The sequence below is a fragment of the Capra hircus genome, chromosome 12 (genome assembly GCF_001704415.2).
Source record: "Capra hircus breed San Clemente chromosome 12, ASM170441v1, whole genome shotgun sequence".
In the NCBI taxonomy this organism is placed as follows: domain Eukaryota; kingdom Metazoa; phylum Chordata; class Mammalia; order Artiodactyla; family Bovidae; genus Capra; species Capra hircus.
Window position 1 is genome coordinate 75,859,352 of NC_030819.1, and position 24,535 is coordinate 75,883,886.

At 44.5% G+C, this 24,535-nt stretch overlaps 1 protein-coding gene across 1 annotated transcript; it reads left to right on the forward strand.

Annotated features, from left to right (window-relative positions):
- OLFM4 (olfactomedin 4) lies at positions 686-23,664 on the forward strand. Its single transcript, XM_005687405.3, has 5 exons — positions 686-1,054; positions 6,711-6,863; positions 12,868-13,080; positions 14,275-14,434; positions 22,815-23,664. Exons 1-5 carry the CDS (start codon positions 752-754, stop codon positions 23,615-23,617), a joined length of 1,632 nt encoding a protein of 543 aa, XP_005687462.3. The 5' UTR covers positions 686-751; the 3' UTR covers positions 23,618-23,664.

Here is a 24,535-nt window from a genome sequence, read left to right on the forward strand (position 1 = left end):
TCATGTCCATTGCATCAGTCATGCCATCCAGCCATCTCATCCTCTGGGGCCTCTGCACGTGGGGCCTGAAGACCACCCCTAATTCTCAGTTTCATTAATACACCTTTAGCTCTTGAATGCCCACCTGGATCACAACAGGGTCTGGGATAAGGAGCTCAAGAGAGAACCTTCTGGAGAAAGAAAGTAACCAACATGGGCCTCCGGACCAGGTGTGGCACAGTCTCCTGCCTGGGTCCTTTTTCCTCTGTCAAGCTCGCAGGGGCAAATGCTTGAGAGCACAGAGTCCTTGACTGGGTTTTCCAGGGTAGACTCACTGCAGGTGTCTCCTTCCTAGTGGGGCTGTTGAGTTATTCTGTTTAGACGCATACCCTGCAGGGGTGAGGTTGGAGACAGCCTGGGCAGTAACCAGTGAAGACGGAATCCCTGGGGAGAGTCACGGTCTCTAGATGGAGTTCCCCTACTGCCTATGGAAGGCTCAGGGGACAAATAGAGGTGGCTTCTGGGAACAGTGTTGAGATTTGCTTTTCTTTCCCGGCGCTCCCAACCTCTGTTTCATTCACAAAGACTACTTTCATCTCATCTGTCTCAAGGAAGTGTCAAGTCAGAAACCAGATATTGGGCTTCAACAAGCTCATTTGAGTTAATATTTGGCAGGCAATACTCAGACCTAAGGGCAGCTGGCAGAGTGGGGCCCGGGACCTGGTGGGCAGATGACTCAGGATCCTGGGTGTCCTCACCTTCCTGGGTGGTCATGTGTACTCTGGAAGCTTCCTCTTTGCCTGTAAATGGGCCTGGGGGGAAATCCCCACTGGGTCCTTTAAGAAGCCCGGGGACTCCTGCAAAACTCAGTGACTTCAGCCTAGGGCACAAGATGAAGCCGGGCTTCTCCTGCGTGTTGGTCGTCCTGGGCCTCCTCCACTCAGCTATCATGAGTGTTTGGGGGGTCACCACCACCTTCCCCTCCTTCCCCACCCCTGTCTCCTTCCCTACCTCCGACTTCAGCTCCAGCTACCCCCCTGACTCTGCCTGGTCCACCTCCAGCTCCAAGTCCCAGGTAAGGAGGCCCCAGAGTCTAAGAACTGCGTTCTGTCCCTTCCTTTGGCTTTTTGGAGACCTGAATATAATTTCACGGATGGGTAGTCCTGAACACTCTAAAAGATTTACGACTCCCTTTGTTAACTGCAGGTGCCTTGAAAATGAGTTAAAACCCCGGGTAAAATAATTAAATTGTTAGCAAGAGAGACAGCCTTTTGGTTCTCCAGCTGGGGGCTTTAGAGAAAGAAATCTAAGCTTTCAAGAGGTTCTCCAACCTGACTGTACTTTAGAATTGGGGCGGAGTGGAGAGAGACTTAAAAAAATGAAGTTGCCTGGGTTCTAACCCAGATACAAATGGTAACGGGATGAGCCCTGCCAGGAGAAGCTCCAGAAAAGTTTGTCTAGTCGATTTGCTGCCCTCGGAGACCCTCGATGTTTCTGTTGGAGCCTTGAAAGTGACTCTGAGCCTTGTTTGCAAGGAGATGGGTCAGATGGGTGACAGAGTAGGAGGAGGGGACCCTGGTCTTTGGGAAAGTGCTGTTACACGTGGTATGTCCCTGGAGGAGTGTTAACGTTTTTCAATCTTTCTTGTAAGGAATCTTAAGAATCATTTCCAGCTCAAAATGACAATAGCAGGAGCAAAAAACAAGACCAACAAACAAATGAAAAGGAAGCAAGGGCTAGAAAGGGTCTGGTCCAATGGCTCAGCAGGTAAAGAATCCACCCTCAATTCAGAAGACGCAGGAGACCTGGGTTCGATCCCTGGGTTCGATCCCTGGGTTGGGAAGATCCCTGGAGGAGGAAATGGCAACCCACTCCAGTATTCTTGCCGAGAGAATTCCATGGACAGAGGAGCCTGGTGGGCTACAGTCCATGGGATCATGAAGAGTTGGACACAACTGAATAAGCACAGCAGCTGGTCCATGTCACTGGGACATACAGTGACCTTAGTTTAGGGGATGGATCTCTTTTGAGGAAGTGGGAAGAGGCCTGGAGGGGTGAGAGGTTGGGCGCAGGAAGCATCCTCCACCTCTGCCCACATCAGCTCTGGATATTTCTGTAGGAGTCTTACTCTGTAACAACTAGGCTTTCTGTGCTAAGGCATGATTTCTGTCCTCTGTATTTCTATGGTCTTTACTCACATTTCAGGTGGCTGCTTATGTGATCATTGGACTGGAAAGGCCAATAGGACAAGAGGAGGAAAAGGCTTTTGTTTGTTTCCATTTCACCATCAGAACCTCAAGGCAATGAAAACCATTTGATAACCTCAAGGCAGTTATCAAATTGTTTGCATAGGGCTCAGATAGAAAAGGCAGCAATAATGTTCTCTGAATGACTTTTATAAATGCCATAACTACATTAAGTATATAATATATATTATTTAATCCGCAGAGGTAAGTAAAATTTATGGTCCCATTATAGAGATGTGAAAACTGAGGCTCAGTGAGATAACGTTATCGGCTTAAAGTCGCTAAAGCAGCCACTGATACAGCTCAAACTTAGCTGTTCATATGCTCAGTCACTTCAGTTGTGTCTGACTGTGACCTGTGGACTGTAGCTCTGTCCATGGTATTCTCCAGGGAAGAATACTGGCTTGCCATGCCCTCTTCCAGGGGATCTTCCCAACCCAGGAATCGAACCCATATCTCCGTGTCTCATGGGTTGCAGGCAGATTCTTTACCCACTGAGCCACCTGGGAAACCCCTAGCTGCTCATGCTTTCCACCGTCTGTCTCCACGCAGCTTTCATTTTCAGAGAGTATAGATGAGAAGTGCTCATTTTAAAGAGAATGGTTTGAGAACCATGAATATGCACCCCGCTTCTTTGTAGCCAAAAGACACCTCATTTTACTCCATGATACTAGATTTCTGGGGACAATGAGACCCAGTTAGCATTTTCTTTAAAAATGAGGTCAGAGTTTGATCACCAATTAGAAACCAGCTTTTGGGTAAGATGATCACCTAAAATACTAGAAAATAAAATATAAGTCAACAAACAGAGAAATCCAAAGTGTCTGTTGTTTGGTAAGGAAATAAATATTTAAAAGTAGATAACGAATGGTAGTTAAATTATACTTAGAGGCTTTAATGTCCTTCCTGGTTTACTTATCTGCCTCTGGTGAGTTAGTATCGCGACTCCAACTTCTTTTTTTAGAGCAGGCTAGGTGTCACTTCCGCTATAAATCCAGTTTTCTAGAGCTGGCTGTCAGTTTGATGAGCTCTTTGGAAAGTGGTAGAAAACCCCTTTATAGCTGTCATTGAGCAAGTTCCAAACGTATCATTTTCTGTACTTTGAAAATGTTGAGTACCATTATTTTATGCCTTGAATCTTTACAGGCACTTAGACTTGGCTGCTAATTAGAGCCAATTGCAGCCTGCAGTCACAAATGAGCACCTCACTTTCTGCTGGCATGCTCAGGGCACTTCAGATGCCTCAGATGGCACCCTCCAAAGTGGGGGTGGGGCGCTCTCATGGCCCTCGTTTCCCAGACAAGGTAAGACTCCATGCTTCACCCCACACAGCAGCAGGCAGAGTCAGAACCATGAGCCAGGTGCTTTTGTCATCAGACTGAGGGACTTGTTGAGAAGAAAGACTCTAAGGCTTTCATAATGACAGTGGGCCTGATTCACTGGGCAGGAATTGGGCCTTATTTGTCTCCTTTAGTCAGAGCCTGGAAGATTGTAGATGCCAGTAAATGTGAATTGAACACAGCTTGAGTGAGAATTGATCAGTGTAAGGTGTCTGTGGGGCCCACAGAGTGGATCTCGTACCCTTCCAAAGGCCAACGGGACACACACTTATTTTTGCTGCCCATCCCCCACATTATATTCACATAGAGATTAAGCATCTGCCAGGGAGGGAGACCCATCACCATTAGTTTCATCATCTCTGAATGCAAGGAACAGAAATATCTCTAATGGGAAACACTGATCAAACTTATGGACCATTGTGATGTCAGCTGAGCACCCTGGGCTGATGATAAACAGGATGGGAGCTGGGGAGTCCACAGCACCAGGACAGAGATGTTCAATACAAGACAGGGCAACGGCTGTCAGCAGCGCTCATCATTATCTGCCTGCCTTTCAGGTGAACTTCAGGACGAAAAGTTGTGAGCTGGTAGTTTCTAGTGGATTGTCTAGAAACTGCTTGATGATCTCTGCTGTTTGGGGAGTTGACAGAGCTTTTCCAAGAACTCTCAGAATGGCCTAACCCTGTCTTGTGCAGCTAATTAACCTCCCCTTGTCAAAATGCAATGCAAGACCTTTCTTTTGGTAGACAGTTGTTATAATAAGCTATTTCTTCAAAGGTCTATGATATATGGTTCCTCCTGTAAAAACCTTGGCACCCTTAACTGGAGGCTTTCTACCTTTCATGCAAGTGATAAAGCTGGTTCCCAAGAAGGCTGGCCTCTCTAACAGGCTTCTGGTGTGACCTGTCTAGTCCTTATTCGTCCCTGGTAAAGACCCTTCCTTCCCTTCCTCCCAGCCCCCGTGTCCAGCACAAACCTGCTTGTCCTTCCTCTTACTCCCCAAGGTTTGCAGGTGTGGGGTGTGACTGGCAAAACAAGCCGAGGCCAGTGTTAAGAATTAACATGCCATACAGTGTTTGGGGTACAAATAAATATATATGTCTTCCCTGGTAGCTCAGCTGGTAAAGAGGTCCGCCTGCAATGTAGGAGACCCCGGTTTGATTCCTGGGTAGGGAAGATCTGCTGGAGAAGGAATAGGCTACCCACTCCCTTATTCTTGGGCTTCCCTGGTGGCTCAGCTGGTGAAGAATCTGCATGCAATGTGGGAGATCTGGGTTCGATCCCTGGGTCAGGAAGATACCCTGGAGAAGGGAATGGCTATCCATTCCAGTATTCTTGCCTAGAGAACTTCACGGACAGAGGAGCCTAGTGGGTCACAGTCCATGGGGTTGCAGAGTGGGACATGACTAAATGACTTTCACTCATTCTTGTGTGTGTGTGTATATATATATATATATATATATATATATATATATATATATATATAATTTGCTCATCTTAAAAGAAGATTAGGTTACAATAACAAGCAATGTGGGCTTCCCACGTGGCACTAGTGTTAAAGAACATGCCTGCCACTGCAGGAAACATAAGAGATGTGGGTTTGATCCCTGGGTCGGGAAGATCCCCTGGAGGAGGGCATGTATTTTTGCCTGGAGATCCCCACGGACAGAGGAACCTGGTGGGTTATGGTCCATAGGGTCACAAAGAGTCGGACACGATTGAAGTAATTTAGTGCACACACACGAAACAAGCAATTTAGCTTCAAAAGCCTGAATTAATTGGTCCAGGGGTCACTGGTGGACTAGGTCTTGATTATACAAGCATCCAGGTTCAGCTTGTTTAGGAATTAGGGAAGTTGGTAGATATTAAATCACAGAGCACACAACCTCATCAATAGCCAGCTGACCTCTGAAACTTTCAGAAGTATAGCCTGCATCTCTTCAAATTCTGAAAACCATCCCTTTGCCCTTGGTAGTGTCGGAAAGAGACCCTTCGGGCTGATGTTGTACAGGTGAGCTTTGGGCTTGCCGTCAGAGAAGATCATTGAAAGGCACAGTCAGTGGGCTGCCAAGAGTTACTCTGCAAAGCAATTGGAGTAATAAAAAAAATGTTAATTGTGCCGGGATCCCCTTGGGGAAGTTCAAAGGGGACAAAAGAAAAACAGGATCTTTCAAACCTGTCATTTTAAAATATGCATTGGCACCAAAGTGTGAGCCTGAATATATTAAAGAAACATCAAATATTTTAAAACGATTTTTCTGCAAGTGGTAAGCTGGAAAACTTTTAAAAAATTTGTAAAAAACCTTCAGACTCATACATTGTTCAGTTTGTGACAAATGGTTGGTTTGTTGCCATTTTGAAGGATATTAATTATATATTTTCCCAGGTGAAGAGAGAATGTGAATTTGCACTGTACAACTTCACTGTAACCCATATCTTTGATGTTTTCCTCATTCTTCTGGAAGGCAATGAATTGGGACTGGCATAGAGGTGCAGGAAAGAAAAGGAGTAAGCAGAAGGAAAAGGAAGTGACATTTGCTGATCACCTACCATGTACCAGGAACTTGGTTTTCATTACTTGGTTCCTCTTGGGGACAACCCTGTGAAGTAGACTTTCTCTGTTTGACAGATGAGGAAACCAAGACTTGAAGAGAATTCAGATCCAGTAAATGGTAGAATTAAAATTCAGTCTTAGGACTCTCATTTTCCTTACGTGGGGACAGTAATAATTTCCTTTAAGACTCTTCTGGAAAGGTGAACCATATGGTTTACTTAACAGGTGGAGAGGTGGTTGACCACTGAATGAGCTGTGCCTGTGAGACATGGCGGCAGCTTTGGGTGTTTTTGGGATTCCGTTCATTTATGTATTGGGTTCCATTTGCTTGCCTCTAAGAGAAGGGGACGACAGAGGATGAGATGGTTGGATGGCATCACCGACTCAATGGACAGGAGTTTGGGTAAACTCTGGGAGTTGTTGATGGACAGGGAGGCCCGGCCTGCTGCAGTACGTGGGGTTGCAAAGAGTTGGACATGACTGAGCGACTGAACTGAAACACTCTTTGGACAAGTCAGTTTCTGCCACTCCCCTTGCCAAAAAGCTCATTGCCCAGCTTATCACTGATGTTGAACTTACTTTTATTCGCAGTCATTTTCCAACTTCACTGGCAACAGAGATGACCGTGGGGTCTGCCAGTGCTCTGTCATCCTGCCGGACAACACCTTTCCTGCAGTGAGAGTGGAACGCCTGGAAATCACAGCTCAGACCATCTCCAAGAAGTTCGAGAAAGAGCTTTCTAAAGTAAGCATTTCACTCTTTTTGCCTCTCCCAACAAGATCTTGTTCCGCACAGACCACATGGCTTTTCCTCAGGACTATGTAAGCAGCCATTCTTCACTCCATCAAGGAGCACATTTGCATCTAATGGACGCTTTAGCACTCACTTTGCAGTAAACTATGGAACCCCCCATAGCAGGAGGGGTGAGCCACAGGACAAAGGCGGGGTGGAGATGATTCGCCCCACAGGATAAACTCTCTTCAGTATCCTTCCAGGAAGCTGGAAGAAAGCCTGTAAATTTCAAGCCTGAAACCTTTATTTGGTTCTGTGGTTTCTTCTTCCTTTTGGTCTTCCTCTTTGGCATCCTGCCAGCTTTGCCTTCTTTTCTCTCCTCTCCTCTGTCGTTAGGTTCTGTCTTCCTGTCCTTGCGTTTTTCTCATCCTCTTCCTATTCCATTATTTCCCCTCTTGCCTCAGTCCTTTCTTTCCTCTTCGTTCTCATTTTGTTATCGTTTTTCACTCGTTTGGGTCTTCTCCTGCATGGTCTCTCCCCTTCTTTCTCCTCCTTTCCTCCCCCGAATCTCCCTCTCACCTTCCTCGCTCTCCCTTCTTTTCCTCCCTTCCTCCTATTTCGTCAGTTCACTCTCTTCCATCTCTGACTCTCTCTCTTTTTTGGAGTTAGCCTCTGTTGTCTCAGCAGGGACATTATATCAGATGCATCTCGCATTAACCCCAAATTGAAGACTTCCCTGGGAATTTGAATCTAGCAGGTCACTCAGCCTTGGTAGAAACCTCCCGAACCCCTGATTACTGCTTCCTCCAGCCTGAGGACATCATATCCCTGAATTAGCCCTTCTCCGAGCTGGTTGGAACAATGAACTTGGCATTCCAGCTTTGACCCCTTTAACCTTTTTAGCCAAGTCAAAATCAGATAGAAAGCCTCCTGCTTTCTGCACAGGTGAAGTCCACTCTAGGCTATCATCACATGATGCATTATTTATTAATAATACCACTCCATTAACTTACAAGGGGCTCTGGCTTTCCTGCAAGATTCGAAATAAGTTTTCCCAAGAAATTTCAGCTCCACTACCTCAACATCCAGCCTAGTTATCTTTTAAGACAAAAATTCCAATGAGGCTGAGCCCCTGCTTTCAACCTGAATTGGTAGATAAATATTCTGAGTTTAAATGAGTGTCCAGGAAAATGTGTTTGACGACTCCAGGAGCCCAGCTTCTTAGGAAATAAAATGTCCTTGAATTAATCAGCAGAAAAGGCACAGCACTAAATTATAAATTCCAATCATTAATATTCATAGTCTTATTCCAGCATAATCAAGTACAGATAAGAAGTTATGCATAAAAACATAACAAGTGGAGGAAAATCCTAGGTAAGGATCTTTTCAGTTAGAGTCATTTGCTTTGAAATAGTGGGAGCTACTGATTTGCATGTCTTCTTGGCTGGCAGGGATGTGAAGGGCAGTTTGAAACCCCAGGCTGCTCCAGGGAAAGGTTTGTGAATCTGGGACGCATAATCCTAATCCTGTGAGGGGTGCAGGAGGCATCAGCCTTGCTAATAATTGATGGGGAAGGAGTATAGAGTAGATGAAGGAAGTTTCAATTCTCGAAGTGTCAGGAGCTGGTCCTAAAAAAAATTCTCGACTGAGGCCTAAGAAAGGAATTGACCTGCCCACTGAGATTTACATAATGGATTCAGGGTGTGCCAGCCAAGGATGACAGCAGTGACATGAACAACTTCCCTCTGTGCTTTTTCTGAATGTTTCTGGTTCTACACTCAATAAACCCTTTAAGGCAGGTAGGTCAGTGTTCTTTCCGCCATGGTAGGGATGGGTCAACTGAGGTTCATACGGGTAAAGAGGCATAAATGTAAAGGTCTCTTGGCCGGCTAAGCCAAATCAGGAATCTGGGTCTTGGAATCAGTCCATTTGTTTTCCCTCTCGGCCACACTGTTACCATCCTCTAAGAAGAGATGCGTGCTTTCTTGAGGCTCAGTGGTGAAGCAGCCCCCTGCCAATGCAGGAGATGCAAGAGACACAGATTCAAAGATCCCTGGGTTAGGCGATCCCCTGGAGGAGGAAAGGGCAACCCGCTCCAGCATTCTGTCCTGGAGAATCCCGTGGACAGAAGAGCCTGGTGGGCTACAGTTCTTGCGCTCAGGAGTTGGACATGACTGAGCAGCTAAGCACAGCACACACAAGAAGAGGTGCAGCAGGTCAATAATGCTTTCCATCCAAAGTTATCTCTTCAGCTGAGGGCTTTTGAGTTCCAGGTGAATTATTATAGCTGTCCTTAGTTGCCTTGGAAATCCCCGTTTGTCTGGAGGCCTGGGGGAATGCCCATTCGAGCAGGCCGGTAGAAAAGGATTTAGACTGCCCGACATTGATTCATTATCTATCAGGACACGAAGAAGACAGGGATGGCCCCCACATAAGATGCTGAAAGCGTTTGATACTTTGCTGTGGTTTCTGAGATGTCCCCTTGTGACTGCACTTCGGAAGGAGACTGCACACAAGGCGGCTCAGGATTTTTTTTCTCGAGAGGGTATGGTCTTCGGGGCAAGTTATTTAATATGACACTTCTGCTAATAGTCCCTCATGCATGAGAGGGTTGAGGCAGCCGGGGAGACATTTAGGCAACCCATAAACAAACAACATCGACTGAGCGATGTTTTGTGCAGTGAAATATAATAAATTAAAAGGTCAGATTGAAAAAAAAAAGCCTTAAATCACTGTCTGTCTAATAATTGCTGTAATTTATAGGGCACCCACTATACCAGGCACTTAATATACATTATCTCTAGTGTTTGCAATCATCGTGTAAATGTGATAGCATTATCCCCAGTTTATAGGAGGAAATGGAGGCTTGGAGAAATTAAGTGATTTGCCCATGAAGTACAGAAGCCTGATTTGTGCTTAGGTGGGTCTCGCTCCACGGTGCTTCATATGTCTTGATGATCAATTCACGCTCAATTAATCTTGTTGTCAAAAACATATTAAAATGACAGTATGTGGCAAAGTGCATTTACTTGTTTTGAATAATCTGGCTATGGTGATGATCACAGGTTTTGAGGAATTGGCAGAAACGTGAGCCAGATTAATTCCTTAGTCTAAAAGCCAGTTGAGCTGCATTCTTACCTATTGCAAGACCACGATGTAGAGAACAATAGCCAGCCCCCAATGGTTGTTGTTCTGTAGAGTCTGATCCTGAGAATCCAGCAATGATATGTGTGTAACAGATAAAAGAATGAAAAGCTCTGTATGAAGGGCTGAGGGCTTGAAGGCAAGCATAGATGAGTCATCTAAAGCTCATATTTGTAGTGATGGGGAGCTCTGCAGTAACAATGTTGACACAGGGAGGTGTCCCCTTAGGGGTAGATGACCCTGGGCGAGCTGGGCTGCCTCTGCTGAGGCTGCATCTTCCAGAGAGAGCTGGGATGTTTCCAGAATTGTCCGTTCGCTCTCAACACTAGAGATCCGTACATGCGAAGGGTTCAGACTTACCATCTCTTTAAATGATTACAGTGCACACCATGAAGTCTTTCTGGCCCATTCTCAAATTCTCCTCTACCTTCTGTAACTCTGTGGATGATTCCAATTTTCCTGAACATCCTGGAGCTATTCTTGAAATGTCAGTTCAGAGAACCTCAAGATTTTCCCCAAACAGACCTTTCGAGACCCTCCACTCTGGCAGAAGCAGGGCTGGCCCACCGCATGCACTCAGAGGCAACAAATGTCAGGATCGGCCTTGGTGTGCAGGGCGAATCTGGGAGAGCCACATTTCATTCAGCAGAAATGACAGTTGAATCACTCATTTTTATAGAACAACAGCTGTGATATGCCACCAAAATGTTCCAGGAAAGCTGAGGGTGTTTCATTCGTTCCAAGAGCTGGCAAGGCCAAATGCCAACAAGAATATTCATTTTGTGAACTCCCATTTCTGCCGTGGGTTGGCACTTCTTTATTATTATTGTTTTTCTCACAGCCAGAAATCTTATGCCTGATTTTTTGAGAAGTTGAAACCTGGCTACCTTATATTTGAGTTTGTGCTTTTGAGTGAAACTTATTAGGTTTATATATATATATATATATATATATATATTTTTTTTTTTTTTTTTAACCTCCTTATCCACCGAAATGTCACCAGCCTTATCAGCCTCTTCTGATGGCAATGAGCATCCATTGCCCGAGGAGATATACTAGCAGTGCCAAGGGCTATGTTTTCAACTTTAATTAAAATCCTCTTTGCCTGCAGCCCTAGGCCCTTAGGTCTGTGGCCTATGAGTCTACTCTAATTTGTACAGTGGGGTTAAGTGGAAGGGCTAAAATGACAGGAGTTAGGGCTGCCTTTGGTATTAGAAGGATTAGAAGCTGACATCTGGCTCTGACTTCATCCAGGCCCTGTGGATCAGCTGCTTGACATTAGCACAGTTTGGAGGGAAAAGCATCACTTCTCTTCAAATTTTTAAAAGAGTGTAAAAACTGGCAACTTTTAATGAGCAGGTCCTTAAAAAAAGCCATGGCATTTCTTTTAGAGATCAGATACTGAAAGAACCACCAACTGTGTTTATTGAAATATCCATTTGGAGATTCCAATTATACACTAAGCCACCAAGGGAATTTTTGGAAGTATTCTAGCTTAATGATCAGACATTCAAATATATGCAACAAATGTGTAATTTAAAGGTCTGATTGCAATAATCAGTTCTTGGAAAAAACTTGGAATAAATATGTGGATGCAGTTAGTGAAATGGGTGCTTTATACTAGCACATATCTCACATATTGAGGAGTAAGTTAGGTCTCTTTTTTAAAATTGAAGTGTAGTTGATTTACAGTGTTGTGTTAGTTTCAAGTGCACAGCAAAGTGATTCAGTTACACATACATTTGTATCTGTTGTTTTCAGATTCTTTCCCCTTACAGGTTATTTCAAACTGAGTGTAGTTTTCTGTGTTATATGGTAGGTCCTTGTTGGTTACTAAATAGACATTTCTCCAAAGACATACAGATGACAAAAAAAGCACACGAAAAGATGACAACTTCACTAATTATTAGAGAAACGCATATCAAAGCTACAAGGAGGCATCACCTCACATCTGCCAGAATGGCCATCATCAAAAAGTCTATAAATAATAAATGCTGAACAAGGTGTGGAGAAGAAGGAAACCTCCCACACTGCTGGTGGAAATGCAAACTGGTACCACCACTATGGAAAACAGTATGGAGATCCCTTAAAAAACTTAAAGAAAGAGCTCCCATATGATCCAGCAAATCTTAGACACTCCAGAGAAAACCATACTTTGTAGGTTGAGTCTTTATGGTACTCTGTAGAAGGCAGAGGGATTCAAAACTCATTGCATCTGGTAATCAAAGTGGGAATTCTTCTGAGAGCATGTCTCTCTCTTCTAGAAAATAATTCCATTTAAAGCAGTGGTTCTAAATGGAAGGAGGGTGGTGGTTGCAGGTGAGGTGGTTTTGCACCTGGGGAACATTTAGCAATGTCTGCGACATTTTTGGTTGTCACAGCTGGGGGTGGGTGGGTGGGCGCTGTTTGCACTTAGAGGTTAGGGATGCTGTTAAATATCCTACAATACACAAGAAAGAATGATCTAGCCCCAAATGTCAATAGTGCTGAGGTTGAGAAACCCTGATTTAGAGCATGTGTGTTGAGTGGAAGAGGGTGGGCCAAAGCCTGATTCAAACCACTGTAGTTTGGAGAGAGAATATCTTCTCAAACATTAAAGTGGAGATTAAACTGTAGTTGTGAATGATGATCTGAAGCACAATTATTTTTAGTCTAGGCAAGTGTAAAAGTCACCTCCTTCCCCATCATAACAATGAATTCTTTTTAGTTTGTACTTGGGTTGATTTTTTAAAATATCTAGTTAAATATATTTTTGATACTTGGCTTTACTTCAAAAAGATTGACCGTGATCAAATAGTCCCTGAGGAGTTGGTAGTGGAGGAAGGCTGCGTGACATCCCCCTGAGAATTGACGTGAGCTGTTTGCCCTTCAGGTAAAGGAGTATGTCCAATTAATCAGCAAGTATGAAGAGAAACTCTTAAACCTAACTGTCCGAGTATCGATCATGGAAAATGATTTCATTTCTTACACTGAGCTGGACTTTGAGCTGATCAAGATGGAAGTGAAGGAGATGGAGAAGCTGATCAAGCAGCTGAAGGTTGGCTTTGCTGGAAGCACAGTGATCATTGACCAGTTGGAAGTGGAGGTATGAAATCACTGCTTGCGTATTAGTGACAAAGTCTCTTTCTCTGGTGACTCAGACAGTAAAGAATCTGCCTGCAAAGCAGGAGACCCAGGTTCGATCCTTGGGTTGGGCAGATTCCCTGGAGAAGGGAATGGCTTCCCACTCCAGTATTCTTGCCTGGAGAATCTCATGGACAGAGGAGCCTGGCAGGCTACAGTCCATGGGGTTGCAAAGAATTGGACACGACTGAGTGACTAACACTGCCACTCTTTGGTGAGCAAGTGCTAGGATCTGGAGAGGAATCTTTCTCTTCTGATGTCTAATTCTATACTTGTTCATGACCATCTGGCACGTCCTGTGTTCCACTTTAGATGGATGCCTGGCTTTGAATAGCAAATTACACACATGGGGAACATACTAACTGAGGAGTAGCTATGGTCAGAGTCCCACTCCAGAGCCAAATGACTTTCAATATCTCTAGAAAAAAGATGATATATAAGTGTGAACAACTCCAAGGCCAAGCTAGATCAGGGGATCTTCTTCATTCTGGGTTTATCCTCATGGGACTTGAAAGTCATGATTTACCTGATTTTGGGCAGCCTAGGTCTCTCTCCCCTTTCCAATGAGCATATAATCTTTAATCCCTCTTGGAACATTTCTCCACATACTGGCAAGTCTCTTTAAAGGAGTTTCTTGTAAGTACGTTTTTCTGAAGGCTTTTAAGCTCTGTGAATAAAGGCCATTCCATTAATATTAGGCTTGGATAATTTATCTCAATGAGGAGTTTCCTAGCACAGTCATGACATGGACTATCATTGAGAATTCCAGTTCTGTGTTTTAGGATTCAGGCTTTCTCTGGCCCTTACCATTCATTAGGAACTTAATTATAATATGGCATGAGTAAACACGAGTTTACAGAGGAAGGTTGTCAGAGATGAACTTTAATGGACATTTGGGGATGCTTCGATGGAACCTGTTCTCCGTCATTACAGCTTTTAAAATCTTTGCCATTTTCTTCTTGTCACACACAGCGGCTTGCGATCCGACAGGCATTCACGCTAAACCATGAAATGTATTCTTCCAAATGAAACCGTTCAGAAGCATCTCAGGTGTATTCTCCTGCAACCTTTCCCCAACTGACAAATTCAGCCCTGGAATGTTTATGAAAGAAGTTGCGCGATAACAGAAAATCACTCTGAATTTTGATTTCCTTAGATCAGGAATATGACCATCCTGGTAGGGCAGCTTGAGACGCTGGACAAAAACAATGTCCTTGCCATTCGCCGACAAATGCTGGCTCTGAAGAACAAGCTCAAGGAATGCGAGGAGGCCTCTAAGGAAGAAAATCCGCCCCCGCCCCCGCCCCCTGCGCCAGGTAAGGGTGCGCCGTCTTTCCTAGGCTCTGGAGGAGCTGAAGCTGGGGTGGGGAAAGGCTCTGGAATGGTGGAGGTGAAGGGAGGATGGGATTTTTGCAGCTCTGAGTTTATTCTCCTGTGCTTTTAAATCTCACCTACCCGTTCTACACATAATCACATTCTGGGGGGGCACAGAGAAGTGCAGATGATGAGTTGATTTAAAATAAAATCCACAAGTTGCACATAACCTTTTTGCATTTGCTAACAGGGAGAACGTCTCTGTGGTGATGGACTGGTTAGTGGGGGCCAGGTGAAAGCGTCTGCAGTCTGCATGACGTCATCTCCATTGTTTTGGGGATTCCAAGGGCTGGTTGGCCCATTTATCTGACGAGCTGGGTCGTGCCTGGAATCCTCCTTGCCTCTTTTCCATCTCCCCCAACTTCCCTCTCTTCTTCCACCTCTTTATTTCTCCTTCCTGCTCCCATTAAATGCACATGCTATGTGGCATGTCCTAGGATTCAGTGAGGATGTAATGGATGGCCCAATGGCTTAATGGGTCAAGAATCAGCCTGCAACGCAGGAGATGTAGGTTTGATCCCTGGGTCAGGAAGATGCCCTAGAGGAGGAAGTGGCAACTTACTCCAGTTTTCTTGCCTGAAATATTTTATGAATAGAGGAGCCTGGCAGGCTACTGCCCAAAGAGTTGTAAACAGTCAGACACGACTAAGCATAAACTGGACCTACACGTGCAGTGCCGTCTTCCTTAGACTGTGAGCTCTTGGAGGGCAGGAATGGTGTGTCCCTCTCTCAGGAACCATCCTCGAAGGAGGTTAGGTGTAGCCTAGAGACGCTTGCCTGTAACTGAACTGCCTTCTTGAATGGGGTGGTGGAGTGTAGGGATCAGGAGCTTGGCATTGGGATGCCAAAGGCCTGAGCTTCCCAGCTACATAGCCACGGCAAAAATACCCTTAATCTCCTTCTTGGTAAAATGGAAGGACAGTACTAGGTACCTTGCAGGGTTGCAGTGACGATTCACAAAACAATTTTTGAGAAGCTCACAGCTCTGTGACTGACGTTTATGCACTGGCGATTGTTATTGCATTAATGCGGATAATTAAAGTGAACAGCTTGCTGCAAACAAAAGCAGAGCTAGATCCCTGTGCCTTTAAGCACATCCCTCCCGGTGAACTAAAGCCGTAGCATCCAGCCCTGGAGCCGGGGTCACAGAGAAGCTCTCTCTGCAAGTCCTGAGCATCTCAGCCTTAATGGGGATGGTATCCGTTCATCAAATCACACAGCTCTTGCGATTCTCATTCACTCCTATTGTGACAAGCTGCTTCCTTTCAGGCCATGCATTTCTGGGTCCATGTCACCGTCACGGATTTCTTTAAGGCTTTAATTAAATACTGCCATTGGTATAATCCTCTTGGTGCCGTTCAGAGGCCTAGCTTTCCTTCCTCTGCGGTTGAGGCTCTGTCACAGTGTGACCCGCAGAGGAGGTCTTGTCCTCTGTAATAAACTAGGCTAGGAAACGAGAGCTCGGTCTGCGGGGCCGCGAAGGGCTCCCCGAGGGCAGGAGTCAAACGGTGACCCCCTCTCGATACTACCTGAGCGTGTCTTTCTTTCCTCCCTTCATCGGTCCCTTCCTTTCCCCCTTCTTCCTCTCTTTTTATATTTTGATTGTCATTCGCTTGTTTATGCATTATTTTTGGCTGCACCGGCTCTTCGCTGCTGGGCGAGCCTTTCTGTGGCCGCGGTGGGCGGGGCCCACTCTAGCTGCGGTGCGCCGGCTTCTGATCGCCCTGGCTTCTCCGGGGGCAGAGAACGGGCTCCAGGTGCACAGGCTTTAGTGACTGCGGCCCGCAGGCTTCGTTGCCCGGTGCCATGTGGGATCGAGCCCCCGTTCCCTGTCTTGGCAGCTGGATTTTTAACCACTGGACCACCAGGGAAGTCCCCTGTCTCTTTTTAAACCTCAGCAAACTGTCCTCATGGAATAACTTTCCTGGCAGTTTTCTATGCATCCCTTGGAATGAAGACAGTTTAGGGCAGGAAAGAAGGTTCCGGGCTGCCATGTCTCAGAGGATGGGGCGTGGTGGGGAGGGTGCAGCTTTTCCTGGGATCACGCAGGCCGCAGGAGATGGAGCTGACGCTGAGGTGCCAGACCCCTTCCTGCCTATCATCTGGGGACCTCAGGCGTCAGCACCTCAAGGCCGGTGATGGGGGAGAAAGCAGACTGCTTAGGACCTCAGGCGTCAGCACCTCAATGCCAGTGATGGGAGAGAAAGCAGACTGCTTAGGACCTCAGGCGTCAGCATCTGAAGGCCGGTGATGGGGGAGAAAGCACACTGCTTAGGATCTAAGAAAGAAAACGGTCATTCTGTTTCCCTATTTTCATTAGCTTTTTTTTCCCTAGAACTTTCTCCCAGTCCTCCACACTTAGGCTTTTGTGAGCCAGCCCAGCCCAGCTGTGTTGTTTAAACAAATTGGACGCAGACTCCCTCTCACTTTCCCACAACCTTGGCTGCAGCTGGATCCCTGCCAGGCCGCTTGGCCCTCCTCCAGCTCTGTTCATATTATATTTATGATGTTTATATTAAACTGACTTTTTGTCATGTTTTGAAATCAATTTCTTTCACTCGCTCTCTTTTTATTTGGACTGGTTGATAATGCAGGATTGGAAAATCCCCAGGCACCATGGCGTTGTGAGCCTGTGGAGACTTTAATTAAAGTTACTCACTATTATGGGACTTTAAAATCTGGCCTGTTTGCTTTTCTTCACTGCAGAGTTGCAGAGAATAAAAAAGAAAGAAAGACTCGCTGCAAGTTTCAGCTATAAAGTAATTCTGAGCTGTCTTGGCCCCTGCAGGCAGCTGCCGTTTGCTACCCCCATGATCAGCTTGATCTGAGAACCAATACATAGCGTTAGGGTTAAATAAAATGTACTTTATAGATGCTTTATGCCACAAATGGCATCCTTTTCTGCTTCATTTCATAGAACTTCCTAATCTAAGATAATTGGCCTGATGCTGATTAACTGTTTTCTCTAAAAACAACCAACTTGGGTTTCTCTCTGTTCTTCTCCCTGGATCTAAAGGACTGTAGATAGGAAAATTGGATGTTAATGCCTAGGATCGCTACTGTTATAGGTGGAGGCCCAAGGCACTGTGCTGGCACATAGTAGGTGCACAGTAAATGACCCATGAAAGATGTAGGCTGATTGGCCAAAATCCCGAGCCGAGGGAAGAGCTGAGCGTTGGGGAGCATACATCCAACAATTCAGAGTCAATTTCATCTTAATTATTTTATGATTATCACCATTTTGATTGCCTGAGTCTCACATTTCAACTGTATTCTCATCTTTGCTCCAAGTTCAGTTGCCCAGGTGAGAGGGAGCATTGGTGGATCCAAGATTAAGTTTCCTCCTGTTGAGTGTGCTCAGTCGTGTCCGACTCTTTGTGACCCCATGGACTGTAGCCCACCAGGCTCCTCCGTCCATGGGATTTTTCCAGGCAAGGATACAGGAGGGGTTTGCTGTTTCCTCTTCCAGGGGATCTTCTTGACCCAGGGATTGAACCCGCAGCTCCCGCAGCTCCTACATTGCAGGCAGATTCTTTACCCACTGAGGCATTGGGGAAGCCCCATGTTTCCTCTGCTGGTATATAATCTTTAGTTGTTTTTTTTTTTTTTTTTAAAGTGCTGCTAACCATGAGACTTAAAAAAAAAAAAAAAGTCAAGTTAGAGTATTTTAAAGTTTTACCTTGTGGCCTCCCAGGATATTTTCAGAATACCATGGCAGTGTCTAATAACTTCCATGATGAAGAAGAGATTGCCAAACAAGGCTACCTGGTATGGCGAGTTCCTTGCATTATGATTTGTGCAGTAATTACCAGGCTCTTGGAAGCATTCAGATATGTTCTCGGGTAAAGAGCTAGTGTTTTTATAATTAAAGCTAAGGACACAACTTAGCGATTAAAATGATAACCGTGACAACAAAGGTGAGTTTGGGATGTCTAAACAGCTTTTCATTCCATAATTTAGTGCCACTGTGTGGTTGGTACTGTTCTGGGTATTTGGCTTACAGGATGGGTCCATAAATCTCCAGAAACCACTATTTAATGTAAACCTTCAGTTGTAACATGATGTGATTATAATGCTGATCATTTATTGAGTTAAATGTACCTGTCTTCCGTACTCTTAACCGTTCTACAGAGTAGGTATTATAATACCTACAGAGTAGGGTTACAGAGTAGGTATTATTATTTTTTCTTCTAACACAAGGAAGCAGACACTCAGAAGTTTAGGCAAGCCATTCAAGGATGCTCAGCTCACTAGTGCTGGAGCAGGATTGGAACTGGAACCTGTCTGGCAATGTTTTCACTGTACCAGGCTGCCTTCCACAGATGCTCAAATGGAGAGAGAGGTTGCACCTGTGATTCCTGGGGTGATAAGAAAGTTCCAACAGCTCACTAACCTGATTAACACCAAATTATCTTGGCTTTCGTGCTTGTGGAGTAGCAGAAAGGGTACTTTTGTTCTCAGTTCCGTGGTGTGTCCTCTTCCATCAGAAAATGCAAAAGGATTCATTGATCTTTCACAACTCTTGGGTCTTGGTTGGGCAGTGGGTTGTTGTTCCAGTGGCAGGAAAAATTTGGGACAAAGAAGGAAAGGCATGGGGTATCTCAAGTCCTTGAGATGCAGGAAGGGGCTGGGAAGGGGTATGAGATAAGGCAGGGTAGGGAGAGGCTCAGTGTAGACAGGGTAGGGGATGGGGTCTCTCGCTGGGCTAGATGAGATGGGGATGCAAGGCTCTGTGCTGGCAGTGGGCACCAGGCTGCCTGTCAGTTTCATCCTTGTTTCTAGGACAGTTTGCAGCCATGAGCTGAGGAAGCCTGCTGTAGCCTTGCCACTGGGCTGTCACTGTTGCGGCCACATCGGTAGCATTGACAACAGTACTTTGTTCTTGTCTTACTTCCTCTTCCTTCGTTGGGGGCCAGGGCTATAAAAACGGTCCAAAAGAGTTAGAGGATAAAGGGAGGATAACAGAAAGGACATGAGAGTGCTTAGGAACGATTGTGGGGTGAGGAAGAGAGATTCAAATTTCATACCAGGTGCAATTCTATTTTTTAATTGGAGTATAATTGTTTTACAGTGTTGCATTAGTTTCCTCTGTGCAAAGAAGGCAATCAGCTCTGTGTCCACAGACAGCCCCTCCCTTTCGGCCCTCCCTGCCACCCCCACCCCACCCTGCCTCTCCGGGGATCGCAGAGCACAAAGCTGAGCTCCGGGTGCTGTGCAGCAGGTCCGCACTGGCTATCTAGCTTACACACGGCCGTGGATATATGTCAAGCCCAATCTCCCAATTCGTCTCACCCTCCCTCTGTCCCCGTGTCCACACACCGTTTTCTGCATCTGCATCTCTATTCCTGCCCTGCAAATAGGATCCTCTGTACCATTTTTTTTTTTTTTAGGTTCCACACATATGTGTTGATATGCAATATTTGTTTTTCTCTTTCTGACTTACTTCACTCTGCATGACAGACTCTAGGTCCATTCACATCTCTATAAATGACCCAATCTTTCCTTTTTATGGCTGAGTAAAGTTTCATCGTATATACATACCAAATCTTCATCCATTTATCTGTTGACGGACATTTAGTTGGCTTCCATGTTCAGATATTGTAAGTAATGCTGCAGTGAACACTGGGGTACATGTGTCTTTTTGAATTTTTATAAGAGGTACAATTTTAATCTCTTGGTCAACTTGTGAAATAATAAATGTTACTATTAGTAGTAGTAGTAGTAGTAATTTTTAAGGGAAGTTTATTTTGGATCCTTCATATCTAAGGATTTCTCCCTCTAGGACAGAACAGTTTATTATCTTTAATCCCATGATAAAATGTTTGACTATGTTATAGCACATAAGTTTTCCTTAAATATTTTGTTGCTGTTGGTTTGGGATATTTCTTTTCTAGGAGGGCAAGATTCAATTAAGCAAACAATGCCTAAGTCTTCTAACCTGCAAGAAAAAAGACTTTCTTTCATTTCCTGAGGGTGAAACGTTGTTGAATAAATAAGTTCTCAGGAAGATATTTTAGCTAGAATATCTGGCTAGTAGCATATGGAAACTCAAACAGTTTTTGTTATCATTAAACTGAACACACCACTAACTTTATTTTAATAATCCATGCATTGTTTCATAAACAAAAGCAAACAAGCATTCATCTGAGAGATCACTTTTAGAAGAGGAAATAATACTTTATAATTTTATTTATTATTTCTTTAGTGAAGAGCAGTCTCTTGGCTGAACAAGCGTTGCTTTTTTATTTATGAAATGGTGCATGCATTATTAAAATAAACCCACGACTGTGTTCTGCTTAATGATATGCAAAATTATTTGAGGTTGGGTACAGAGCAGTTTCATTTCTCTACCTGTTGTATGGTTGGCTGGCTTTCCCACCAACTGCGGATTTATGAGAGCATTTAAGGAGCACATATTTAATTCTGGGACCAAAAAGCCCCAGCAGATTGGAAAAATAAAAGCAGGATTTCTAGTAATGGTTTCACCTCTGAACAGTCCTTGAATGAGGAGGGGTGAGAGGAGAGGCATTTAACAAGGAAAGAAATGGGTCTTTCTGTAGCCATCAGAGGCAGAGACTCAGAGGCGAATGCTTTGCACCCCCTTGCTCCCCGCAGTGTTAATATCGGCAGTTCTCCGGAGCTCTGATTCTGGCCTCAGCTCACCTCATGTGCCCTCGTGGCTCCCTGAGTCCCTCGACACATTTACAGCCAGGTTCTGTCCCCTCCTTCCTCACCTGCTCTGCTCTAGGCAGCAGGATGAGGGAAAATGACCTCTAATGTACTTAGAGTTGACTTTCCTCTGTAATTCCAATAAAATTTCTGGCCAGCTTTTTAAGGGTATTTATTAAGATTCCAGAAACTGTCTGTTCAAATCTTTAGATAGCTATTATAAAAATACTGGAGGATTTTTATTCTATTTTTTTATAGCTCATAAATGTCTGGGTTGGCAGGCATTTCAGAGGGAGGACTCTGCAAAGGGCCAAAAGGCCCAGCCGGAGTCATTCACCCGGGTGTTTCAGGGAATGTAGATTCAGTGGACCGGTGAGTCTGGTCCTACTTGATTGCACACATTGTGACAATGACGGCGTCAGACTGGGAACGATGACGTGCTGGCCTGTCATTCTGCGGCACAGCAGGCTATGGCTTGTGAGCCACAAGGCCCACCTTGTAACTGCAGCGAGATGGTCACCATGTCATCTATGCTTTGGGCACAGAACAGGCAATGCTACCCTAAAATACCTTCCATGACTTTTCAAAGCTGAAATACCACCATTAGAGGGCCTCTTAGAGGTCCATCGAGGGCCATCTTTCTTTTCTTTCTTTTTAAACATTTTTTATTTTGTATTGAGCCAATTCACAACGTTGTGATAGTTTCAGGCGAACAGTGAAGGGACTCAGCCATACAGACACATGTATCCATTTTTCCCCCAAAGTCCCCTCCCATCCAGGCGGCCACATAACACTGAACAGAGTTCCATGTGCTATACAGTAGGTCCTTGCTGGTTATCCACTTTAAATATAGCAGTGTACCTTGTCATACTGAGTCAAGTAAGTCAGACAGAGAAGGAGAAATATTATATGGCATGCCTTATATATGGAATGTAAGAAAGAAATGATACAGATAACTTGTTACAAAACAGAGACTCACAGACTTAGATAACTAATCATTGTTGGGGAGAAGGGATAGTTAGGGAGTTTGGGATGGACAAGGACCATCTTTCTGTATCTTTAAAATGGCACAGTAGAAACTTCCTCTCCTGAGGGTAACATGGGCAGCATTGGTACCTGGTGTGGACATGCCCTTGGAGCCCCAGGGAAGGGCAGAGGGAAGGGAAGGGAAGAAAGACTTGCCCAGGATCGACATCTTCATCCCAATTCTCCCAGCCCTGGTGAAGAGCACCACTGTGAGTACGGCTTTATTGCAATAGGAAAGCATTCTCCTGTGGTCTTGCTTTCTTGATTGCTCTATAAGGAAAATGAAATAAAATAATATTGCTGAAATGCATTTCATAGAAGAAAATACATTAAATTCACCAAGTCTTCCCTTTTTAAACTATTTAAAATGGTTGTTCACAGTTCCACTATACCCATTTTCCAGATTGAAGGCCCATCCATGTCAACAGGAGACAGTTCTCTCTAGAACTGATAACATGTTTGCATTGAGACCAAGGCCAAGGGTAGCTTTTGCCTTTTCTCCATCAGAACCATGGTGTTGACAAGAAAAATGTTTATGGATTCCTTTGGTTCTTAGAATGTTAAACTGTTTGTATCTTGTCGTGCATTTTCTCTAAGAATGTCCTTTTATTTGTTTTGTTCCTCTAGGGAGCTGTGCGCACGGCGGTGTGGTGAATGTCAGCAAACCAGCTGTAGTTCAGCTCAACTGGCTGGGGTTTAGCTATAAGTATGGTGCCTGGGGTCGGGATTACTCTCCCCAGAATCCAGGCAATGGAGTGTACTGGGTGGCACCTTTGAATACAAATGGGAGAACTTTGCAATATTATAGACTCTACAATACAAAGGATGATTTGCTGTTGTATACAAATGCCCGACAGAATCAAATTACCTATGGCCAAGGCAGTGGTACAGTAGTTTATAAGAACAACATGTATGTCAATTGGTACAACACCCAGAACATGGCCAAAATTAACCTGACCACCAACAGAGTTGATTTGTCCCAAGCTCTCCCTAATGCTGCCTATAATAACCGCTTTTCATATGCTAATGTTGGTTGGCAAGACATGGACTTTGCTGTGGATGAGAATGGATTGTGGGTGATTTATGCAACGGAAGCCAGCACTGGTAACATCGTGATTAGTAAACTCAATGACACCACACTTGCGGTGCTAAACACTTGGCATACCAAGCAGTATAAACCATCTGTTACTAACACGTTCATGGTGTGTGGGGTTCTATACGCCACTCGCACTCTGAACACCAGAATAGAAGAAATTTTTTACTACTATGACACAAACACGGGGCAAGAGGGCAGACTTAACATCGTAATGCAGAAGATGCAGGAGAATGTGCAGAGTATTAACTATCACCCTTTTGAGCAGAAACTTTTCGTCTATAACGATGGTTACCTTCTGAATTATGATCTTGTCTTCCAGCAGATACCCCAGTAAACGTTCACGTGTTAGGGTGGAGGGAAATCAAGTTTTTACTGAAAAAATATGTCTTCTCCACTTATTTAGGGGCTGGGAGTGGGGTGGGGAGATGGGGCAGGGCTCAAGATCCAAAAGTATATGTGCTTAGTTGTACTATTTGGGAGTTGGGTTCTTCCATGCTAGACTCAGGGCATTGCCTTATTGGATGAGCTCTCTTGGAAGCCATCTGCTTCCTGGGATGCATTTCTCAGACTGAAATAATCTGGAATTGTCTGAGGTCTTGGGCATTATGGTTCTAAGGAAGCCTTTGATGAGGTCACATCTGAAAATTAAGGGGCATAAGGAGAGCTTTGTATGGCTTTTGGAGATTCTTTGTACAAAAGAGGGTTCAAGGGCCAGTTCTCATATAACCTGGATGATTCTTCCATACTTGCAAGAAATCTGGGGCTTAACAGGCAGATTAATTTTTGAAGCTCCTTGAGGGTCCAAACCTTGAACCTTGTTTTTCTTAGTAGCACCTGGCATGATGTTTGGTATGTAGCAGATAAGTACATTTAGCGTGCTTGTGTTATATCTATGAAATGCTATGAGTTTTCCAGAGAAAATTCTTTTTCGACATTAAATTGTCTAACCAGTCCCAGATGAATCTACAGAGGAGGCGCTTGTGCTTTTTTTTCTCCTATCGGACACCTTCATAAGGGTCAGTAGAAGACTCCCGCCTCATAACTTCATTCCAAAGGCAGCTCAGAAGATTAGAACTGGACTTAAACATCAATTCCTCTCACCCTCTCCCAACCCCCTACTTAAAAAAAAAAACTATTTTTTTATGGAATGAATATAAGATGATAAGCAAAACTAATTTTCTTTTATCTCATCATAAACTTTTATTTTCACGATGCTAAGACCACAAGAAAAGCAAATGGCAGTGATAAAATG

Coding starts and splice junctions, on each gene's coding strand:
- OLFM4 (XM_005687405.3), top strand. CDS start 752: ATGTGTACTCTGGAAGCTTCCTCTTTGCCTGTAAATGGGCCTGGGGGG. Junction 6,864..12,867: donor TCGAGAAAGAGCTTTCTAAA/GTAAGCATTTCA, acceptor TTTGCCCTTCAG/GTAAAGGAGTATGTCCAATT. Junction 13,081..14,274: donor TTGACCAGTTGGAAGTGGAG/GTATGAAATCAC, acceptor TGATTTCCTTAG/ATCAGGAATATGACCATCCT.